Source organism: Molothrus ater, chromosome 25, assembly GCF_012460135.2.
Source record: "Molothrus ater isolate BHLD 08-10-18 breed brown headed cowbird chromosome 25, BPBGC_Mater_1.1, whole genome shotgun sequence".
Taxonomy (NCBI): Eukaryota; Metazoa; Chordata; class Aves; order Passeriformes; family Icteridae; genus Molothrus; species Molothrus ater.
Genome location: NC_050502.2, coordinates 4,358,771 through 4,378,890, shown reverse-complemented (window position 1 = coordinate 4,378,890; position 20,120 = coordinate 4,358,771). Strand labels below are relative to the sequence as shown.

The window sequence follows — 20,120 nt, the reverse complement described above, 5'->3', positions numbered from 1 at the left end:
CCAGGTGAATGGAAGCAGCTAGCAAGAATCCTTGGGCTCCTGGCGCTGGTTTTCCCTCTGAGCTGTGTGCTGGGCTAATGCAATAATGCCCCATCCCTGCCTCTGGATGCAGTCTGGAGCTCTCCCCCTGCTCTCCTGGTCCCTGATGAGATGTTCAGGGATCTGGCAATCTGGGAATTGCATTACAGATCCCCTGGCTGCAGCAGCTCTGGAGGCTCCTGATTCGATTTGCTCATTGCTCACTCCAATTTCCTCTCTTCCCTGATGGATAAACCCATTAGTGGGGTGGGAGGGGATGAAATTCCTGCTTTTATGGACGGTCTGGCCGTGCCTTGGCACCCAGGGAGGTGACAGCAAGGTGGCAGCAAGGTCCCTTCCCTTTGGAAGGGAGGAAAGGCTGTGTGGGACTGTGAGCAAAGGGTTGGGAATTCTTTGGAGCAGGGACCTGCCCTGTCCTGGTGTCTCTGCTGGACCCAGGAGAGCCATGGGAGCCCCAGGGAGGTGACAGTGAGGTGGCAGCGAGGTGGCAGCGAGGTGACAGTGAGGTGGCAGCGAGGTCCCTTCCCTTCGAGGTGGCAGATGCAGCTCCCCCACCCCTCCAGAGCCCTCTCCAGATCCTTTTAGGGACAAGGAGCTGCCTCACTCCCGGCGTTCCCAGTGCCAACCCTGTCCCTGTCCCCAGGTGCCCGATGCCATCCTGAAGTGCCAGCGCGCGGGCATCACCGTCCGCATGGTGACAGGGGACAACATCAACACTGCCCGTGCCATCGCCACCAAGTGTGGCATCCTGCTGCCCGGGGAGGACTTCCTGTGCCTGGAGGGGAAGGAGTTCAACCGCCTGATCCGCAACGAGAAGGGAGAGGTGGGAGAGCTCGGCCCTGCGCGGGCAGGGAGGCTTCTGCAGCTGCAAAAACCCCAAATCCTGAGGGGTTCCCCAAATCCTGAGGGGTTTCCTAAATCCTGAGGGGTTTCCTAAATCCTGAGGGGTTTCCCAGATCCTGAGGGTTTTTTCCAATCCTGCGGGGTTTCTGAATCCTGAGGGGTTTCCTAAATCCTGATAGATTTCCCAAATCCTGCTGGGTTTTCCAAATCTTGAGGGGTTTCCCAGATCCTGCTGGTTTCTCAGAATCCTGATGGGTTTTATGAATCTTGAGGGGTTTCCCAGATCCTGCTGGGTTTCCCAAATCCTGATAGATTTCCCAAATCCTGCTGGGTTTTCCAAATCTTGCTGGGTTTTCCAGATCCTGCTGGTTTTTCAGAATCCTGATGGGTTTTATGAATCTTGAGGAGTTTCCCAGATCCTGCTGGGTTTCCCAAATCCTGATAGATTTCCCAAATCCTGCTGGGTTTTCCGAATCTTGCTGGGTTTCCCAATCCCTGCTGAATTTCCCAAATCCCGCTGGGTTTTCCTTGTTTCCTTGCATAAGGAAGCTGCTGGGGTGCTCAGCAGTGTTTGGGGTGAAGCCACTGTCCCGTCCCACTTGGGATTTGCTCTCTGGTGGGACAGAAGATTCCTGGGGAGGATTCACTTCCCTCTTCCTGGTCCTGCAGGTGGAGCAGGAGCAGCTGGACAAGATCTGGCCCAAGCTGCGGGTGCTGGCACGCTCCTCGCCCACGGACAAGCACACCCTGGTGAAAGGTGGGCACTGCCCCTCTCCAAGGCTCCTCCCTGGAGTTTTTCCAGCCTGGTCCAGGCTGGGATCCTTCCCTTGGGGTTTAATTTCTTGTTTCCGTGGCAGGAATCATCGACAGCACCGTGGGTGACCAGAGGCAGGTGGTGGCTGTGACAGGGGACGGCACCAACGATGGCCCAGCCCTGAAGAAAGCAGACGTTGGGTTTGCCATGGTAGGGCCAGCCTGGGGGTTTTCCTTTGTTCCATGGGATTGCTTCCAGAACCCATGGAAACTCTTTTCCAAATCTATGGGATGGACTGAAAACCCAAAAAAGGATTTTCTTAGGGTGTTGGGTTGGAGTCTGAGCTGCGTAGGGCTGTGAGAAAGGGGTTGGGAATTCCTTGGAGGTCCCAGAGCAGGGACCTGCCCTGTCCTGGTGTCTCTGCTGGATCCAGGACAGCCATGGGAAACCCAGGATTTGGTTTTTCCTGCAGCTTTTCACCCCAATTCCAGGCATGGTGCTGGATCAGGCTTTGGGAATTGATTTATGGGGGAAAACTCTGGTTTGATGCCTTTTTATCCTGTCCGAAAGAAGCAGGGAAATAAACCTGTTGTTTTTAACAGGTTCCCTGGGGATTAATTTAGGGACATGAGCAGGAGCTGGGTGGGGAGCAAATGAGAGATTTTTAGGGAAGTGTTTTTAGAAATGTGCTGAACAGCCAAACTCAATTCCAGAAGCAGGGAAAGCTGTTCCCCTAAACCCCATTCGCTGCAGCAGGCAGGGATTTCCCCTTTGAGGAGGGATTGGGATCTGGGGAATCCGGGAAGACGCCAGGAATGGGCTCGTTTTGGGCAGGGCTTGGAATTCCTGCATGGAATTCCTGCGGGGCGAGCGCCTCGCTGTGCCGGCTCCGGGAAGCGCAGCCCGGCCCGCTGCCCTGGAGATCCTGACAGGGATTTTTGGGGATTTTTTGGGAGTTTTGGGGATTTTTGGGAAGCTGCAGGGCCGTTCTCAGCCCAGGCTGGGGCAGAACCCTCCGGGCTGAGCTCTCCCTCCCCTGGGCTCCCAGCAGAGGCGCCCAGCCCGGGATGGAGCCAATCCCTGATGTGAGGAGGGAGCTGGTTTCCAGCTGTTTTCCAGCTGTTTCCTGTTCGTTTTCCAGCTGTTTCCTGTTTGTTTTCCAGCTGTTTTCCAGACTGTTTTCCCACAGTTTTCCAGCTGTTTCCTGTTCGTTTTCCAGCTGTTTTCCAGTCTGTTTTCCAGACTGTTTTCCCACTGTTTTCCAGCTGTTTGCTGGCATTTTCCCAGCTGTTTTCCAGCAGATTTCCAGCTTTTTTCCCATCTATTTCCTGTCTGTTTTCCTGTCTGTTTCTAGCTGTTTCTTGGCATTTTCCCAGCAGATTTCCAGCTTTTTACCAGCTGTTTCCCAGCTGTTTCCTGTCTGTTTTCCAGCTATTTCCTGGCATTTTCCCAGCAGATTTCCAGCTTTTTCCCAGCTGTTTCCTGTCTGTTTTCCAGCTGTTTCCCAGCTGTTTTCCGGCTGTTTCCTGTCTGTTTTCATGTCAGTTTTCCATCTCTTACCTGGTTGTTTCCTGGCATTTTCCTGGCTGTTTCCCAGCTGTTTCCCAGCTGTTTTCTGTCCATTTCCTAGTGTTTTCCCAGCTGTTTCCCAGCTGTTTTCCAGCTTTTCTGCACCATGGCTCTGTGTGGGGAAGCTGGGCCGCCTCAGAGCCTGTCCCTGAAGCCCCTGGAGCTCTGCTGGCCCTGCTGAGCAGGGATTGGCACCAGCTCCAGGGGCTTTTCCTGCTGGGCACGTCCCTGGCACACAGCAGAGCCAGGCAGGGCCGTGACTCACCCCTGGCTTTGTCCCCAAGGGCATCGCGGGCACGGACGTGGCCAAGGAGGCCTCGGACATCATCCTGACCGACGACAACTTCACCAGCATCGTCAAGGCCGTCATGTGGGGCCGCAACGTCTACGACAGCATCTCCAAGTTCCTGCAGTTCCAGCTCACCGTCAACGTCGTGGCCGTCATCGTGGCCTTCACTGGCGCCTGCATCACACAGGTGAGCTCACCTGGACAGGTGGGACATGGGAGGTCTCACGTGGATGGGTGGGACATGGGAGATCTCATCTGGGTAGGTGGGACATGGTGGCATCATCGTGGCCTTCACTGGTGCCTGCATCACACAGGTGAGCTCACCTGGGTGGGTGGGACATGAGGGGGTTCTCACCTGGGCAGGTGGGACACAGGAGGTCCCAGAGAAAACAAGAAATATCTTGGGGGGTGTTTTAGGAAGGTGTTAAGTACCCCAGAGTAATTCTTGAGTTCTCTTCAGGAGGAGAAAGAAACAAAGAGGGAACAAAGGTTTATTTTGGTGGTGTGACATGTTCTCTCCCCTGAAGGCTCTGCAGGGAGCTTGGAGAAAAGGAGAAATGTTTGGGAATGTTTTAGGAAGCTGTTAAATACCCAAGAGTGATTTTGGAATTCTCTTCAGGAGGAGAGTGAAACAAAGAAGGGAACAAAGGTTTATTTTGGTGGCATGACACGTTCTCCCCCCTCAGGACTCGCCCCTGAAGGCCGTGCAGATGCTGTGGGTGAACCTGATCATGGACACGTTCGCCTCGCTGGCGCTGGCCACGGAGCCGCCGTCGGAGTCGCTGCTGCTGCGCAAACCCTACGGGCGCAACAAGCCGCTCATCTCCCGCACCATGATGAAAAACATCCTGGGCCATGCCGTCTACCAGCTCACCATCATCTTCACCCTGCTCTTCGCAGGTCAGCCACAGGGCCAGAGTGTCCTGGGAGAGAGGGGAGAGGGGAAGGGGGAAAGAAAAGGGGAAAAAAAGAAAGGGAAAAAGGAAAGGAAAAAGGAGGAAAGGGAAAGGGGGAAAGGAAAGGTTTTTTCTTTCTTTCTTGATTTCTATTGGTTTTTCTTTCTTTCTTGGTTTCTGTTGTTTTTTCTTTCTTTCTCAGTTTCTCTTTTGGGACATTTTGGTCACTTAGGTCAATGACCTTGGTAGAAAATTCATTCAGTGTAAACACGGATCCTCTTCTCAAACTTCCCTGTGGCTCTCAGAAATGCTGTAAAACCTCTTTCACATCTTCCCTTCCCCAAATCCCCTTTTTTCTCCTGCTCAGGGGAGAAGTTTTTCGACATCGACAGCGGCCGGAACGCGCCCCTGCACTCGCCCCCCACCGAGCACTACACCATCGTCTTCAACACCTTCGTGATGATGCAGCTCTTCAACGAGATCAACGCGCGCAAGATCCATGGCGAGAGGAACGTCTTCGAGGGCATCTACCGCAACCCCATCTTCTGCTCCGTGGTGCTGGGCACCTTCTTCGCCCAGGTGACCCCAGCACGGGCGTTTTGCTTTGCTCCATGGGTTATTCCACTGGGATTCCGTGGCTTCTGCTTTGCTCCATGGGTTATTCCACGTGGGTTATTCCATGGGTTATTCCACTTTGTTGCGTGGGTTATTCCACATGGGTTATTCCATGGGTTATTCCACTTTGCTCCATGGGTTATTCCACTTGAGTTCCAATTTGCTCCATGGTTTATTCCACATGGATTATTCCATGGCTTCCACTTTGCTCCATGGGTTATTCCATGTGGGTTATTCCATAGGTTATTCCACTTTGCTCCATGGGTTATTCCACATGGGTTATTCCATAGGTTATTCCACTTTGTTCCGTGGGTTATTCCACATGGGTTATTCCATGGCTTCCGCTTTGCTCTATGGGTTATTCCATGTGGGTTATTCCATGGTTTATTCCACTTTGCTCTATGGGTTATTCCACATGGGTTATTCCATGGTTTATTCCACTTTGTTCCATGGGTTATTCCACTTTGCTCCATGGGTTATTCCATGGGTTATTCCACTTTGCTCCATGGGTTATTCCACATAGGTTATTCCATGGCTTCCACTTTGCTCCGTGGGCTATTCCACGTGGGTTATTCCATGGGTTATTCCACTTTGCTCCATGGGTTATTTCACATGGGTTATTCCATGGCTTCCGCTTTTCTCCATGGATTATTCCACTGGGATTGCTTCCAGACCATGGAAACTCTGATTTAGTCCAAATCTATGGGATGGACTAAAAACCCAAAATCCCAGCCTGGGTGTGAGGTCCCTGCTCCTTTCTGGTGTCCCATAAGTTTTCCAGTCTGGATGAGATGTCTTTGTACCTCTCTGGTGTTCCACAAAATTCCCAGCCTGGAAGTGAGTGAGGTCCTCGCTCCTCAAATTCCCAGCCTGGATGTGAGGTCCTTGCTCCTCCTCTTGTAATCCCAGGAGAGAGGGGAAGGTGTGGCCCAAGGCGACCTTTCCATGCCCAAGGTGTGACTCTTTTCTCCTGTGCTGCAGATCATCATTGTGGAGTTTGGTGGGAAGCCCTTCAGCTGCTCTGGGCTCACCCTGAGCCAGTGGTTCTGGTGTATTTTCATCGGAGTGGGAGAGCTCCTGTGGGGCCAGGTAAGGGCCAGCCCCAAAATCCTGCCCCATCCTTCCCTTCCTGGCCGTGTTCTCCCTGGTTTTTCTCCAGGGTAGCTCCTTATGAAGGTGTTTAGGATGGGGCTGATGCCCCACCCCAGCAGCAGGAGAGGAGGTCGCTCATCCCCTCCTCAGTCCCACCCTGCTGCAGAGGGACACACCCAGAAGTGACAGGGACATTCCTGGTGTCCCCACTGGGTCCTGGCAGCTCCCCTGGGCTGGTGGCACTGCAGCTGATGCCTTGAGAAGGCTGAGCTGGAAGAGAGACTGGACAGAGCCAAAGAATAAAGCAGGGATTTATTAAAAGGATCTCCTCAATGGATCCACCTTGGGCAGCACAAGAGCCCAGGCAGGGCTGCACCCAAGGTGAACCAAAATGGTCACAAAATGAACCCAAGATGGACCCAGAATGGTCACAAAATGGACATCTGGTCACGGGGTCTCTCACTCTTATAAGTTCTGCTCCATTTGCATATTGGAGTTAATTGTCCAATTACAGCTTCAGGTTATGAAGTCCCATCCTTCTTGTTTCTCTCTCTTCAGTCCATGTTGTTAATGCTTTTGGGCCTGAGATTTTGATAATTTGAAATTTGGATCATAGAGAGGGCCTCAGATTTGGATCATTTGAAATGTGGATCATAGAGAAGGGATTGTTTTCTCTCCCTACTCTGAGATCAGAGCTCACCAACCCTTAGTACAGAGCTCAGACCCACGCACGAAAGCAGCACAGAATCTAAAAGCCCCAAAAGCAAAACCCTGAGGCATCCCCAGGACCTCAGGCTAAGTCTCTCCTGTGTCCCTGCCTGTCCCCAGCTGATCTGCACCGTGCCAACGAGCCACCTGAAGTTCCTGAAGGAGGCTGGGCACGGCATCACCAAGGAGGAGATCCCCGAGGAGGAGCTGCCCGAGGACGTGGACGAGATCGACCACGCGGAGATGGAGCTGCGGCGGGGGCAGATCCTGTGGTTCCGGGGGCTCAACAGGATCCAGACCCAGGTACTGGGGGGCAGCAGGGCTGGGGGGGGCTCTGCCTGCTGTGTCCCCTCCTCTCTCTCTCCCCCTGCAGGGGCTGTGTCTGCAGAGAGGTGACAGCTGCTGCTCGCAGGATGCCATCGCCTCCCGGGCCAGGCTTCTGTCTGTGCCTTTGCAGGGAGCCAGGATAACCTGGATTTGGGGACAGCTGGGGGTGGAGGGAGGCTGTTCTGCTGCAGGCACTGTGCAGGAGGCTGGATGTGCCACTGATGGTCACCTCAGCAGCACAGGAGGCTGTGAGGGGTGCACGGAGCGCCCCAGGCTCTGCTCTGCTCTTGCTGGGATGCTGTTCCCAGTGGGAATGTGCCCAGCAGGGATCTGCCAGCACCAGAGCCTCAAGGTGTGGCTCCTTGTGCCACCCCTCTGTGCCACCTCCCTGTGCTGCACACCCAGAGCTCAGCCCCACGGCACACGACAGGAGAAAATCTCTCACTCTTCTTTTTACATCACTTGGTTCTCCCTGACTTTTTTTCCCTGATTTTTTTCCTTTTTCCCCACCCCAAAAGGGTGGATTTTTGCTCCCACCAAGCCCCTCACTTTCCCTGGAGGCCAGGGCAGAGCTGTCCCATGGAGGGAAAAATCCTGGTGTCCCCAGGCAGGCAGAGCTGCTGGGTCACCTTTGTTCCTTCTCTGTCTCTCCTCTGTGACAAACAAACGGGGACAGGGGCTGGGGCAGAGTTAACTTCCCTTCTCTGAGCTGTCACCTCCACAGTGTCACCTCAATGGCCTCAAGGTGAAGCTCAGCCTCGGTTCCTGGCTGGCTGTGAGCCCTGAGGGGCAGCTGGGCTCTGTGTGGGGGTAACCAGTGCTTCACTGACATGAGGAACGTGCTGGGAGCATCCAGGCCCTCCTGGAAGTGGTGCAGATGTGCTGGAAATCCGGGAGCTCTGCAGGGCTGCAGTGCCAGAGGTGCCCCTGGGGCTGAGCCTGGATCTTCCCAGGTGTTTCCCTGTGCTGGAGCTGAGATGAGCTCCTGCCACGTGAGAAATGGGTGCTGGCATGTCCTGGAGCTTCTTTGGGGTCCAACCTGAGCATTGGGGGGGGGGCTCCTGTCCGCATTTGGGGTGTGTGAAAAGGGCTCAGGGGAGAAGAGGGATATCAGAATGGGGCAGGAGCCTAGCCATGTGTGAAACACCTGCCCAGCCAGAGCTGGGGCTGGAGGAGGTGCCCCGAAGGTGCCACGGGGCTGGCATCACCCAGCCACAAAGTGCCCAGGAAGCCACGGTGGCCCCTGAATGCTGCTCAGTTCCTCGAGCCTTGGGACACATCCACAGGGCAGCCATGGCCCCACCACCAGGGTGCTGCATCCCCAGCAGCCCTGAGGCCTGGGAGAGGGGCTGGGACATCTCCTGCTGCCACAGGAGCCCTGGGGAGCCCGTGGAGTGTCCCCAAAGTGCCCCACAGGGCTGAGGCACCAGGAGCCCTTCCCCAGCAGCTGCCCACTCGCACTCTGCCCACCCTCTCTGTCTGTCTCTGCTCCTCCTGCAGATTTTTGGATAACCCCAGGTGTTTCCTCTGCCACTGCCTCCCACCACAGCCCTTCTGGTGGGGGGATCGACCCTGCTGCTCTGGGAAGGGCAGAGCTGGACACTCTCTCTGCTCCAACAGCAAAACCCCACGTGGGTTTCAGGGAGTGTGGGGTGGGCTCTTTCCTCCTTCCTCCTCCTCTTCCTCGCCTCTCCATCCTCCTCCTTCCTTGCTGTCTGTCTGCCCGCCCTCCCCTGTCCCCTGTCCCTGTCCCTGTCCCTGTCCCTGTCCCTGGCCGGGTGTCGCTATCTCACTCTCTGGTTCTTTGCAGATGGACGTAGTTTACACATTCCAGACCGGCGCCTCCTCTTTGCAGGGAGCCCTCAGGAGACAGCCTTCCATCGTGAGCCAGCACCACGATGTAAAAAATGTTTCTAGCCCAACCCATGTAGCTCTTTCCTCCGTCAATTCCACTCCCACCACTTCTGCTGTTGCTGCTGCTGCTGCATCTCCTCCTGCGGGCAGTGAGTGATGGTCTATTACAATGCATGACTTTAATGAGCACAGAGAGCACCTGCACCCCCCTAACCCCGCCTGCTCTCTCTCCCTCTCAGCCTTGACTCACACACTCAGTCCCAAACCTGAAGGATGGGGCGGGAAACCCTTCAAAACCCCAGGGTTTTTTTATGCTGTTAACAAAGTTATGAACCTTTCTGGTCCTTTTTTCCCCCCCCAGTTCCTTGTTGCTTCCTCTAGTTTTACCTCTTCTCCTCCTTTGCAGGGCTGGTGTTTGTGTCCACCCTCCTGAGGGTGAGCAAAAATTGGCAGTTCTTGCTCAAAAACCCCCCGAGTTCACGAGCATTGCTGGGAGGAGGGCAAGGCTGAGCCCAAATCCTGCTGGTTCTTCCCACTGGCCAGCCCTGGGCCACCCCAGGGATGGGCAGAGGAGTTGCTTGAAATCTCTTCTGGAGGCAGAGTGGCCGCTGGGACTGTCCCCAAGGCTGGCTGAGCCACGGCAAGGAGGGACAAACAGGATCTGCTCCTGCCCTGGGTGCTGCCTGTGGCTCAGCTGGTGACACCTCGGGGCTGCTGTCCCCCTCTCTGTCCCCACCTGGGGACTTGCATGGCCTGGGGACATCCCTGTGCTGCCCTGGGGAGCCAGAGGATCCTCGGTGCCCACCTTGCTCTGCACACTCTGGATCCCAGGGTATGCAGACACTGCTCTGCATGGAAATGGGCATGAAAAACAATTCCTGCTGGATCCCAGTGGGAATTCTGGGTCCTGGATCTGGCACTGGATCTCCAGACCCTAAAAAAAGCATGGAACACAATTCCTGCTGGATCCCAGTGGGAATTCTGGGTCCTGGATCTGGCATTGGGTCTCCAGACCCTAAAAAAAGCATGGAACACAATTCCTGCTGCATCCCAGTGGGAATTCTGGGTCCTGGTTCTGGCACTGGGTCTCCAGACCCTAAAAAAAGCATGGAACACAATTCCTGCTGGACCCCAGTGGGAATTCTGGGTCCTGGATCTGGCACTGGGTTTCCAGACCCTAAAAAAAGGCCCTGTCTGTGTTCATCACAGCTTGCTCTGCACATGCTGGATCCCAGGGTGTGCAGACACACAACTCTACATGGAAATGGGCATGGAGGCCACATTCCTGCTGGATCCCAGTGGGAATTCTGGATCATGGATCTGGCACTGGGTTTCCAGACCCTAAAAAAGGCCCTGTCTGTGTTCATCACAGCTTGCTCTGCACATGCTGGATCTCAGGGTGTGCAGACACACAACTGTGCATGGAAGTGGGCATGGAAGGCACGTATCAATGGGAATTCTGGATCCTGGCTTTCCAGGCCCCCCCAAAAAGGCCCTGTCTGATGTAGAACCCTCTGTGTGTTCGGTGTTGGGGCTGGTGAGCACGTGGCCGTGGGTTCTGTCTGCAGGCTGGGAGCAGGGAATGTGGCTCTGCTGGATAATTGGCTTTTTTATTGCACAGTCACTTATCTCTGTTCTCCTCTGATTAGAGAAATACCCTCGGTGACTTTCTGGAGAGCTTTCAGGCTCTGCTGTTTATGCACTGTGGGGGAGGAGAGAGAATTTGGGATAATTTTGTTTTCTCTCTGTTTAGCTGACTCTGAGGCTGGCAGCTGATTGGGTTTAACCCCAGCGATTCTGGAGCAGCACAGCTGCCTCCTGCTCCTGCCTGCATCTGGGAAAACCTCCAGGATTTTCTGGTGGAATAAAATCTGCTTAGAGGGGCTCAGAGCAGAGGGTTTGCAGGGGTGGGGATGAGACCATAATGCAGCTTTTTTGCAGTCTGTGGATCCATGTTTTCCCCCATTTTGCAGCGAGGGAATAGAAAACTTGGATAGCTCATGCAAACTTCACCAGGAGCTAACCCAGGTCTCCAAATTTCCTGCTGTTTTCTTGCCTGGATTTCTCTTGTTTCCCTCTGCTGCTTCCCTCTCTCCCAAAGCTCCTCTTCCCTCCACGCAGATCTGTGGTGTCCCTCTCCCATGGATGAGTTTTTCCAGGGCTGGATTTGCTGTGTCCCTTCCTGGAGCTGCTGGAGAGCTCTCAGGAATCCATGCTCAGGTTTTGGCAGAGCCCAGCTGCTCCTGCTGGGAATTCTGCCCTGGATTGAGGGGCTGGGCAGAGCCAGGGGCACGGGATGAGATCCGCAGGGGCTCTCCCCCAGCACGTGGAGGTTTCACGTTCCACAGGAATCGATACCAAGCCTGGAGGTTGCATTTGAAGCTTCCAGGTGGAGAGGAGGCGGGAGGAGCCGGCCGTGGGAGGGAGGGAGGGGCGGCTCCAGGCTGGAATTCAGCTCTGCTGGCGCTGCCTGCCTCATTCAGAACACATTTCCTCCCTGTTCCCTTCCTTTGAGAGGGAACAGCTGAATTCATCTCGCAGCAGGTGATGGAGAAGGGAGGAAAATCTGAGGGAAGCTGCAGCAGGAGCTCCTTGAGGGGGCTGAGCAAGAGACTGAGCACAGATTCCCTGGAATTGCTCCAGGGAGCCTTCCCTGCTGCTCCTGGCAGTGCTGGACAAATCTCCAGGGCTCTGGAGGTGATTCCTTGGGAGAGGAGATCTCCTGCTCCCACATGAGAGGGGGAGGCTTCTGTGGAGCTGCTCCTAAATGTGAATGGTAGATGCCACCACCTCGTGGCTGTGACAGTCCCTGGGCTGTCCCTGGCCACCTCCTTGTGGCTCTGGCAGTCCCTGGGTCTCCTTGGCCACCTCCTTGTGGCTGTGACAGTCCTTGGGCTGTCCCTGGCCACCTCCTTGTGGCTCTGACAGTCCCTGGGCTGTCCCTGATCACCTCCTCGTGGCTCTGGCAGTCCTTGGGTCTCCTTGGCCACCTCCTTGTGGCTCTGACAGTCCCTGGGCTGTCCCTGGCCACCTCCTTGTGGCTGTGACAGTCCCTGGGCTGTCCCTGATCACCTCCTCGTGGCTCTGGCAGTCCCTGGGTCTCCTTGGCTTGGTGGGATTGTTCTCCTTGGTTCAGTTGCTGTTTTAGGGCTCAGGACTTGGCTGTTCTCAAGTTGTTGCTGATGTGACAGATGATCAGTCTGAGGTGGCCCCGGTGGTGTCCCTTGTCCTGTGCATTCACCTGAATTGATCCAAGGTCATCAGTGCACAAATCCAGCTCTGAATTGGTTCCCAGCTCACTCAAATTCCCATTTTTCCAGGCCAGTGGTGCTCCAGGCTCATGCAAAGCTCCTTCTGTGGGGCTGGAGACCGAGCACAGACTGAAACTGCTCCAGGGAGCCTTCCCTGCTGCTCCCAGGGGTCTGGGATAGGAGATCTGGTCCCACGTGAGCTCTGCTCCACAGAGCTGAGGCTTCTGCTGCTTCCCTGGAGCCCCAGCAGGGCTGGGATGTGACACTTGTCACCCACCTGAGGCCAAACCTGTGAGCTGGAAGGGTTTGAGGCTGGAATTCAGAGGATGTGAAGGGAATCCACTGTGCAGGTGTGTTCCCAGAGCTCTCCCTCCCAGTGCAGGGGAGGTGGCAGAGCCATGTCCTGGTGCTCTGGATCTCCTGCTCGAGCCTGGATTTCAGTGGAGCTGCCCCAGGGCTTTCCCAGGATTGTGAAGGAATTCCTTCAGAATATCCAACAGAATCTGAATTGGTCTCCAGCTCCATCCAATTCCCATTTTTAACTGCCTTTGGAAACCACTGGGTTTCCTGCAGGTGCAGGGAAGGCTCCAGAGCTCCAGCAGTGTGGGGAGCCCCACAGAGACCTGGCCCTTCACCTGGATCCTCACAGCACCCACCTGGATCTCTGCTCCCAGGGGCTCCAAAAGAGCTGGAGACTCCTTTGGCAAGCCCCAGTCCTTTGCAGAGCTGTAGGAAGGACCCTCCCAACCCCAGCCACGGCTCCCACAGTAGAGTTTGCCCCCGCTGTTTGCCTAACCCACCTCTTTTTGGAGCCGTAGTTCCCCCACCTCGTCCGTCCCTTGTCCTCGTGTCCGTCCGTCCACGCCGGGGCGCGCACACCCCCACACCAATTTAACGACTAATTAACGCCTTCTGGCTCCCATCCATCCAGACTGGTGATCTTGGGGTGGAGGTTTGGAGTCGTCCTTTGTCTTTTCTTGCAGCTTCTGAGGCTGGTGGGTCCCCAGCACCCCCGTAGTGCCTGACTGCCCCCAGTTCACCATAGATGTCTCATTTTTGACCGAGCTGTCTGTTCAGTGGTGATTTTGTCGCTGTGGTTGTTCCGTTGTTTTTTTTTGTTGTTGTTTGATGGTTGTCTCTCATCATTTATTTCACTTTCTCCCTCGAGCCCTGCCCTCTGGCAGCACCACTGACCCTTTGTTTTTTTCCTCCCCGCGCCGCCCAGATCAAAGTGGTGAATGCGTTCCGTAGCTCCCTGTACGAAGGCCTCGAGAAACCCGAATCCAGAAGCTCCATCCATAACTTCATGACTCACCCAGAGTTCATCCTGGAGGAAGACGAGCCTCGGACACCATTCCTTGACGGCACCGAAGACGAGCCCGAGCCTGACGGACTCCAAAAGCGAGGTGGGGGCAGCCTGGGGGGCTCCACGGCCCTCAACAGGAACAACAACGCCGTGGACAGCGAGTTCAGCTTCCCCGAGCCCGGGAGCCCCTTCCACAGCCTGGAGACCTCTGTTTGACCTTAGAACTTGGAATTCCCCCTCCTCCTCCTCTTCCTCGTCCTCATCCACCTGGGCCCTGTGTGATCCCAGCACCAGTAACTGATCACACTGCTGCGGTCAAACTGCTCATGCCTGTATCATCATTGGGGGTTTTTTTTGGGGGTGGGGTGGGGGTTTAATGTGTTTTTTCTTTTTTTTTTTTGTTTCATTTTGTTCTTTTTTTTTACCGTTATTTAGCAGTGGGAACCAGAGTACCACCACGCTGGGTGTTGGGAGAGAGGCTAAGCCAAAAAAAAAAAAACCAAAAAAACCAATTGTGCATCTCCATCCCTGATTTTCTGTGGTACTCACCCAGGGGAAGCTGCCAGGTTCTTTCCTCTCCAAGAGTTGGGCTTTTCACTTGGGCTTTTCACTTTGGAAAAATGCATGTTCCAAGGAAATTCAAATTGTTGTAGTCTTACACTCCCTCAGCTCGAAGGCTGGGGGTGCACTTGTGACTTGATTTTATTTCTTTTGTGTTATTTTTTTTTTCACATGTGGTTTTTAGGGGTTTTTTTCTTCTAATGTTGGGGTTTGCTCTTTGCTTGTGGGATTTGCCCCCCTACCCAGTGGGAAGTGGGGAGGGGAAGTCACTGCTCCAGTGCAAAAATTAAGGAATAAACTAAAAAATCCCAGCCAGGGGAAGGTGTTTACTCCAAGGTTCAGAGATCCAGGGATGCCCACCAGTCTTCCACCTTTGAAAAATGGTACCTGGGCTTCTTCCAACCCCCCCTCTGTGTGTGCCCACACGTTTTTCTCTCTCTGTTTCCAAACTGGGAGATGAGAAATGATAAATTCTGATTTTCCCGCAAAGGTGGAGGTGAAACTGCCAGGGAAAAGGTGGGGAGAGCCCCCCGGTTGTGAGGGATGCAGCTTCTTCCTGAGGAATTCTCTAGGAATTCTCTTCTCCTCCTCTAGGAGAGGCCTCTCTGCTGCTCTTGGTCAGAAACTCCTGGGGAGAGGATTTTTGCAGCTCCTGCCCTCCAGAACAGAGGGGGTTTTGCCCTTTTTTCTGTGCTCTTGGGGTCCCCTCAGCCTCACAGTGATCTGGGAGGAGGCTCCAGCCATGCCCAAAAGCCGTGGGAGGATGAGTGGGGATCACCCCAGCTGTTCTTACGGTCCAGTGGAAGGCAGGGATGCCCCTGGATGATCCCAGATTTTCCTGGAGGTTTGGTTTGCCTTGGTTTGGTTTGGTTTAGTTTGGTTTGGGTGGCTGCAGGTCTCCCTGAGGAGGAGCTGCTGGAGGCTTGGCCTCACTTGGCTGCTTTTTTTGGAGCTCTTGGGCCCTTCCTCACCTCCAGCCCTGGGAACAGCCCAGTGAGAGTTCATTGCCTTGGAATTTGCTCTGGATTGTCCCTCTGGCCATCCCTGGAGCTGGAGGCAGGAGCTTGGGGGAAGCTCTGCCGCCTCCCTGCTCTCCTCCATCCCCTCTCCTTGAGCCCTTCCTCACCTCCAGGCCTGAGAACTAAGATTCCAGTGAGAGTCCCTTTCCTTGGAATTTGCTGTGGATTGTCCCTCTGGCCACCCCTGGAGGTGGAAGCAGGGCTTGGGCTTCTCCTGGGAGCCACCTCCCTCCATCTCCTTCCCTTGAGCCCTTCCTCACCTCCAGCCCTGGGAACAACCCAGTGAGGGTCCCCTTTCCTTGGAGGTGGCTCTGATTGTCCCTGTGGCCATCCTAGAGCTGGAGGCAGGGCTTGGGCTTCTCCTCCACTTGGGGAAGCTCTGCCACCTCCCTGCTCTCCTCCATCTCCTCCCTTTGAGCCCCTTCCTCACCTCCAGCCCTGGGAACAACCCAGTGAGAGTTCATTTCCTTGGAGTTGGCTCTGGATTGTCCCTCTGGCCACCCCTGGAGGTGGAAGCAGGGCTTGGGCTTCTCCTCCTCCTGGGAGCCTCCCTGCTCTCCTCCATCCCCTCTGGCTGAGAGGAGCAGAGCAAAGGAGCTGGGAACGAGGCCATTCCCACCCCTGGATGGGCAAACCCTGGGATTCCAAACCCTGAGGGTTTTTTTTTCTTTTTTTTTTTTTTGGGAAAGGCTGGCTCTGGCTGGGTTCTCCTCCCCTGCCCCACCAGGAACGCACAGTGGAATCTCCCGTGCCTTGTCCGAGCACTGCCTGCAGCACCTCCTGCCACGCCAGGCCCAGATCTTTGCCAAGATTTAAGTGTTCCTTAAACCACAAACACAAACCAAGTGTCTCTGTGTCCTTCCCTGGGCTGGGAGGAGGAGAAAGAGGAGGAGGAGGAGGAGGAGGGAAGGATCAGCTCCTTTTTCCTGCTGAGGAAAGGTCTTTATCCCAAAAAATCCCAAATATCCTGAATATCCCGAGTGTCCCACCCTGGTGCTGGCGAGCTGGGCTTTGTTCACTGCCAACAGCAAGAAGAAATTGCCACCACTGCCCGTCCCCAGTGCAAATTCAGTGTCCACCCCATGCCTGGCTCCTCCTTGCCTCCCTCCCCCAAAAATATTTAGATAAATATTATTTTTATTATTTAAAAAAAATAACCCAGGGGAGTGAGGGGATCTTGGGTTAAACACCAGGAAAAACAACACAAAAAAAAAAAAAATCCCCAAACGAGGGGTGGTTGTGGGGTTTTGGTTCTGTGCTAAAGGTGACGTTGCTTAAAGAAAAAAAACCAAAAAAAAATCACTTTTTCTATTTTAAATACTTGCAAAAAAAACCAAAAAAAAAAAAGAGAAGATATGGTGTTCTTACAAGCTTACATAAATATTTATTAAATACTTTTTGGGGGAATGCACCAATTTTTTTTTTTTCCTTTTGATATTTTTTTTAATACCTCAGACCTGTTGAAAAAAAGAAATAAAATAAAAAAAAAAAAAAGAAAGACTCAAACCAACAACAACTTCAAGCCAACTTTGGAGGCTCTCAAAGTCACTCCCAGAAATCTGTGACTTGGCAGGGTTTGCCACAAGGGTCTGGTCGTTCCTTTAGTTTGCTCTATTTTTGTCGTTCTAGTTTCCATTTTAGGAGTGGGGGGGAGGGAGAAATAATGCTATATAAATATTATGCAAAAAAGTAAAAAAAGAAAAAAAAAAGAAAAAGAAAAAAAATCTAGTTTTCTTTAGCTCAGAAACTGATATTTTTACGTCAGCCATATGTATTTTGTTTAAAGAAAAAAAAGAAAATAAAGAGATCTCGAGTCCTGCCGCTGCTTGAGGGCAGTTGCAAGGGACACTTTAATTAATTCCGTGGATTAATTAATTCAGCCATCGGATGCCAGTCAGCTTCCTTTTCTCTGAGCAGCCATCTTTCTACTAGCCGTGAGTTGGATGACACAAATGGGGTTTTTTTATATAAATATCTATAAATTATGTTGGTGTATGGCTGGTTGCTTCAAGTATAAATGTTTCTTGTGCAGATTTCCTGTAAAGTTTTGTTTTTTTGGGTTAAGTTTCAGTGATGTCCTGGCAGCAGCTGACTCTTGGCTTAAGTTATTGAGGACATTACACAAAAAAAAAAGAAAAAAGAGATTTGGGGGAGATTGGTGCTCCAAAAAAAAAAAAAAGGCATGGTCGGCGGCACGGACTTTTGGGGACTTTCTGCAACATGCCTTGACTAGGGGGAGATATAAATATCCATATAAATATATATTATTATGAATAATTTCTGGTTTTTTTGCTTTGTTTGAACTGCCACGAGTGCGCGCGGAGCAGGGGAGGGCCGGCGCCGTGCCCACCAGGAAGCAAAGCCACCCCCTCCCTCCTCCTTGTGATCAACTTGCCTTGGAATGCTTTGTTATTAAAACACTCTGAACATCCTTCTGCATCCAGTTCTTGATCCCAGCAGGGCGGATTTGCGGATTTTCCGTGGATTTTCCGTGGATTTTCTGTGGAATTGGCGGATTGGTACCAAAGACACCGCGGCCTGTGCGTGGCTCGCTGGCCAGGCAGCTCTTGAGGTTTTCTCCTGCTGAGGTTTTTATGATTTGCACAAGGAGATGGGTGTGGGGAGGGGGTTTAATTTCTTTTTTTTTTTTTTTTCCCAAAGGTTTTCCGTGCAATAAAGTGAAATTTTCCAAGCGATCTCAAGAAGGAAATAAACTAAACCGCATTTGAGCATGGGCGGCCTTTTCCCCCTCACGCCCAGGCCTGGAGGCCTCAGCCCCTCTCTGAGGGGAAAAAAACCTGAGTTGGACAAAAATCCCATCCCAAATGCCCAAAAGGCATCTCCAGGTGCCACTGCCAGCTCCTGGCACCTCTGGCACCACCTGAGAAGGTTTTTGTCCCTCTGTGGGAGACACCTGGGCCTGCATGGCTTCTGCTCCATCCCCAACCCTCTGAGCCCAAAACGCCTCCTGCACCCCCAAATCTCCCCTAGGGCCACAGGGATGTGGGGGAATCCTTTTCCTGCTCTTTTTCCATCCAAAAAGGATTTTTTTTCCCCCAAATGGGGATTTTGGCATTTCTTCCTCTCCAGTATCCCCCCCTCACCCCGACTCTGCTCTCCCCAAACTCCCCATTTTTCATCCAGCAAAACCCATGGTTAAAAATGCCTCTAGTTTATTTCCTCCCCTTCAATAAATATATATATATATACAGTCTGAACTCAACATTTATGTGTGTGTATATATATTTATCCAACGCTCTCACAAAACAAAACTTTCTTTTGAAGAGGGCACGTGGAGCCGAGTTTTTCTTTTTTTTTTCCAGTAACTCAGTATAATAAGCACTGGTATTTTTGTAAAAAAAAAATGGGAGACAGAAAAAAAGAAAAAAAAAAAACAAAATACGAAACAAAAGACTGAATATTATGTGGTATGCATGACATTAAAAAACAAAACAATGGTGGTTTCAAAGCAATATGTACCCTGGTGTGTTTGCCATATCCTAGAGTCCAGCTTAAAGTGCACCTGATCTGTATTGCATTTTGATATTAATCTCTATGTACAATGTTTTGCATGTAATTTATATGGATCTTGGGAGAAAAAAAAAAAAAACAAAGATTCTGAATGAATTGTCCGTTGGCTTCTTCTGAGAAAACAAACTCCAAGCAGAGCTAAAACTCCAAAATGGAAGCAGCAGAGTGCTTGAGGGGTGGGAAAAGGGGGTGCAGTAAGAAAAAAAGAAATGAAGAGGGAGAAGGGGAACGGTTTGGAATCAATAAAGCTTTTGGCTGTTGAGCAGAAATGATTGCATCCAGAGAATAAAATGTGTAACTGTGCCGTGCTCCGTGTGTCCGGCAGCTCGGGGGGTCTGTCCCAAATCCTCCCCAGGAATGGCTCCAGTGGGGTGGAAATGGTTGGGGATCCAACCCAAGCTCTCCTCAGTGTGGGGTTTCTGTCATTTCATTGATTCTTCTTCCATAATCTGCAAGCAAAGTGCCCAAATTGGTGCCAAATGCTACCAAAAAGGTCCTGCTGGGCCGTGAGGGGCTGCCCTGGCTTAATAATTGGTATAAACCCCATGTGTGGTATTCAGAGACACATAATTCTCTCTCCCAGGATTTTTCCTGGGGAAAAGGCAGTGAGAAGCTTTTGGCTGTTGAGTAGAAATTCTTACATCCAGAGAATAAAATGTGTAACTGTGCCGTGCTCCGTGTGTCCGGCAGCTCGGAGGTCTGTCTGTCCCAAACCCTGCCCAGGAATTCACATCCCTGAGGGGGCGTGAGGGAGGAGGGGATGGCACCTGGGAGTGGGGACCATTCTGGGGACATCGGGGGGAATTTCCTCACGGAAAGGGCGGCCAGGATTTGGAAGTGGCTGCCCAGGGAGGTTTGGAGTCCCCCTTAGCCCTGGAGGTGACAAGGAAGGACTGGACGTGGCACTGAGGGTTCTGGAACAGGTGGATGATCCGGGAGGGATTCTCAACCTAAATTCTGTGAGAAGAGGGTAGGATGGAGAAACACGGCCATGTTCGCTTCACAGGGAAAAGATGTGTCACCTTTTGGAGGATTTTTAAAACGCGGGGAAGCCAAAAAGCCCAACAAAATCCACTCCCGCTCCGCCTCAGGCGCCCGCCCGCCGTCTCCCTTCCCGTCGAGCGGGTGAAGCCACTTCCGGCCGCCATCTTGGCAGCGGGCGCCATCCTTGAGCCAGGCACCGGGACACGGCGGTGGCCCCGGCGGATCTTGGCATGATGGAGAAACACGGCCCTGTTCGCTTCATTAAGAAAAAATTTTTCCTCTTTTTGAGGCTTTTTGAAGCGCGGGGAAGCCAACAAACGGCAAAATCCACCTCTGTTCCCCCTCAGACCCCCCCCTTCCTGTCGCGCGGGTGAAGCCACTTCCGGCCGCCATCTTTGCAGAAGGCGCCATCTTTGAGCCGGGCACCGGGACACGGCGGCGGTGACGACGGATCGCGGCAGGATGGAGAAACACGGCCCTGT

General features: G+C 53.0%; 1 protein-coding gene across 3 annotated transcripts in view; it reads left to right on the top strand.

Moving 5' to 3' along the window:
- ATP2B4 (ATPase plasma membrane Ca2+ transporting 4) overlaps positions 1-18,923 on the top strand; it is a 61,403-nt gene extending 42,480 nt beyond the window's left edge. For 2 of the 3 annotated variants that reach the window (XM_054517298.1, XM_036398209.2), the window contains 10 exons: positions 683-862; positions 1,552-1,639; positions 1,740-1,846; positions 3,490-3,681; positions 4,181-4,394; positions 4,758-4,969; positions 5,987-6,094; positions 6,926-7,108; positions 8,943-9,135; positions 13,463-13,596. In XM_054517298.1, the coding sequence (XP_054373273.1) occupies positions 683-862; positions 1,552-1,639; positions 1,740-1,846; positions 3,490-3,681; positions 4,181-4,394; positions 4,758-4,969; positions 5,987-6,094; positions 6,926-7,108; positions 8,943-9,135; positions 13,463-13,488 (1,503 nt within the window). In that variant the 3' untranslated portion in view covers positions 13,489-13,596. Of the gene's footprint in view, positions 1-682; positions 863-1,551; positions 1,640-1,739; positions 1,847-3,489; positions 3,682-4,180; positions 4,395-4,757; positions 4,970-5,986; positions 6,095-6,925; positions 7,109-8,942; positions 9,136-13,462 lie in introns of all 3 variants that reach the window. The other variant, XM_036398210.2, reaches the window with a different exon arrangement.
- The last annotated feature ends 1,197 nt before the right edge of the window (positions 18,924-20,120 follow it).